At 44.9% G+C, this 1,982-nt stretch overlaps 1 protein-coding gene across 1 annotated transcript in view; it reads left to right on the top strand.

Moving 5' to 3' along the window:
- The window catches only part of LOC107184376 (leukocyte immunoglobulin-like receptor subfamily A member 6), a gene marked incomplete at its 5' end in the record, with an annotated part of 2,287 nt that extends 1,699 nt beyond the window's left edge, over positions 1-588 (top strand). The window contains one exon of the mRNA XM_015569143.1: positions 430-588. Coding sequence (XP_015424629.1) covers positions 430-566 — 137 coding nt within the window. The remainder of the gene's footprint in view (positions 1-429) is intronic.
- Between the last annotated feature and the right edge of the window lie 1,394 nt (positions 589-1,982).

Raw genomic sequence — 1,982 nt, forward strand, 5'->3', positions numbered from 1 at the left:
GAGAGGAAGGGAAAGGGAGAGCAACAGATAGAAACATCAATGATGAAAGAGAATCATTGACTGCCGCCTCCTGCATGCCCCATACAGGGGATTGAGCCCACAACCTAGGCATCTGCCCTGACCAGGAATCTAACCATCACCTCCAAGTTTATTGGTGGATGCTCAACCACTGAGCGACAGCCAGCTGGGCTCAAACTGTTAAATTTCAACGTCAGGTGCATGTTTTAGTTTTATTCAGAAACTTGTCCTCACTGATAGCTGGAGAATTGCTCAAGGTCTACATATATACAAGTATGGATATTTGAGACCAACCCAGCACAGATGGTCGTGTCCTGTCAAGGGGTAGTGGGTACCCTGGGTGGACATCCAGGGTCCTGGGTGACTTTGTCCTGCCCTGACCTCTGTGACCTCTTTTCCTACAATCCCCAGCCTCCCACTCCCAAGACTACACCCTGGAGAATTCCATCCGGATGGGCGTGGCTGGATTGGTCCTGGTGGTGCTCGGGGTGCTGCTCTTTTGGTCTCGAAACAGCCAGAAAAAGACCCAGCATGCAGCCAGGACATGAACATGGAGGGAACAATGCACAATTCAGAAAGGACGATCATGGGAAGGTCCTGGATGATAAAATGGGATATATGCTGAGGGACCTGTCTGGGACTCCTTGCAGGTGGAGGAGTCATCGCTCATGTGCAGGGCCAAGGTCTGGACCTTCTGCCCTTGAACTGTGGTCCTTTCCCTCCCGACCCCTGTGAGTCCTATGACTGGTTCCTGACTTTCCCCATTTTGGTGAAATTAGGATTTATCCCAGGTGGCAGGTACAGGTCCGACCTCCCTACACTTGCATGGAATATGTTTTCCTTTATTTCTAACCACATGAACCTTCATGTCTGTATGGAGTCCCCATCTCCTGAGTGCAGACTGTGCCATCTATTGTAGTCAATCTACAAGGTGCACAATCCATCCTGCAAGAGGGAATGCCACAAGAGGTCCTAATGCCCTCTCTGGACTCCACACAGCCTTCTCCTGCCCTCCAAGGCCACCTGTGTACTTTCTGAAGAAACCTCACCCCTGGTTGTTTGAAGGGGTTTCCTGGTCTGCGCTGCTTCTGAAAACCCCATTGTCCAAAACACAGTGCAACACACAGAAAACATGTTACAGATGTGCATCCTTGAAACTTAGGCCATGTCATTCATCAATGGCACCCCAATAAATTTAATATAAAAACATTGATTCTTGGCATAGTTTACTTTCTCTGGTGCATATGCCCCCTTCATGGCCAATGTCAAGTGCCCATGTAAGGTCCTCACGCAGACTTGGGAAGCGATACACAAACTGATTTTCACAAAACAGTACAAATCAGTGTGGGACACCATTAACAACACACTGATAGCCCCACCTTGCTCCTAAGTCCCTAGCTGATGTGTAACGATGTAGAAACCAAGATTGGGGCACAGTTTCTGTGAAAACACGAGACCACAGTCCCAACTTATCCAGATGAGATGCACAAAGGAATGTTTTATTATCAGTTGTGGGAGAGAATAATGAGTCCATAGAATCCTACTGCATTACTTGTACGAGTGCCAATTATATTCATCAATTCAGAGACTACATGACACTCATCCAGTTAGAGACATACAGCTACGTCTTTAAGTACATGCTTTAGAGAAAATGTGCACATGTGCATTGAGAAGAGTTATTCTTATTAACCACCATCCCAGAAACAAGCGCTCTAAGATTTGTACACAAGAAAAGAGGAATTTTGGTGTCCTGTATTAAAAAATTATCAAATCGTATATATCAATCAAAATGCACAACTTGAAATTGCAAGGGTCATGCATATCCATCGTCACATATAATAACTAATACATGAAGATGATTATAAAATGATGTTTTTAGGATTTTTCCAATTACCCAACATTAAAAAGGAGACATTAAAGAAAAGGAGAATTTGTGTATTATTTAGGAATGTACACCTAAGATA

This window comes from Myotis davidii, unplaced genomic scaffold (assembly GCF_000327345.1).
Source record: "Myotis davidii unplaced genomic scaffold, ASM32734v1 scaffold2085, whole genome shotgun sequence".
Taxonomy (NCBI): Eukaryota; Metazoa; Chordata; class Mammalia; order Chiroptera; family Vespertilionidae; genus Myotis; species Myotis davidii.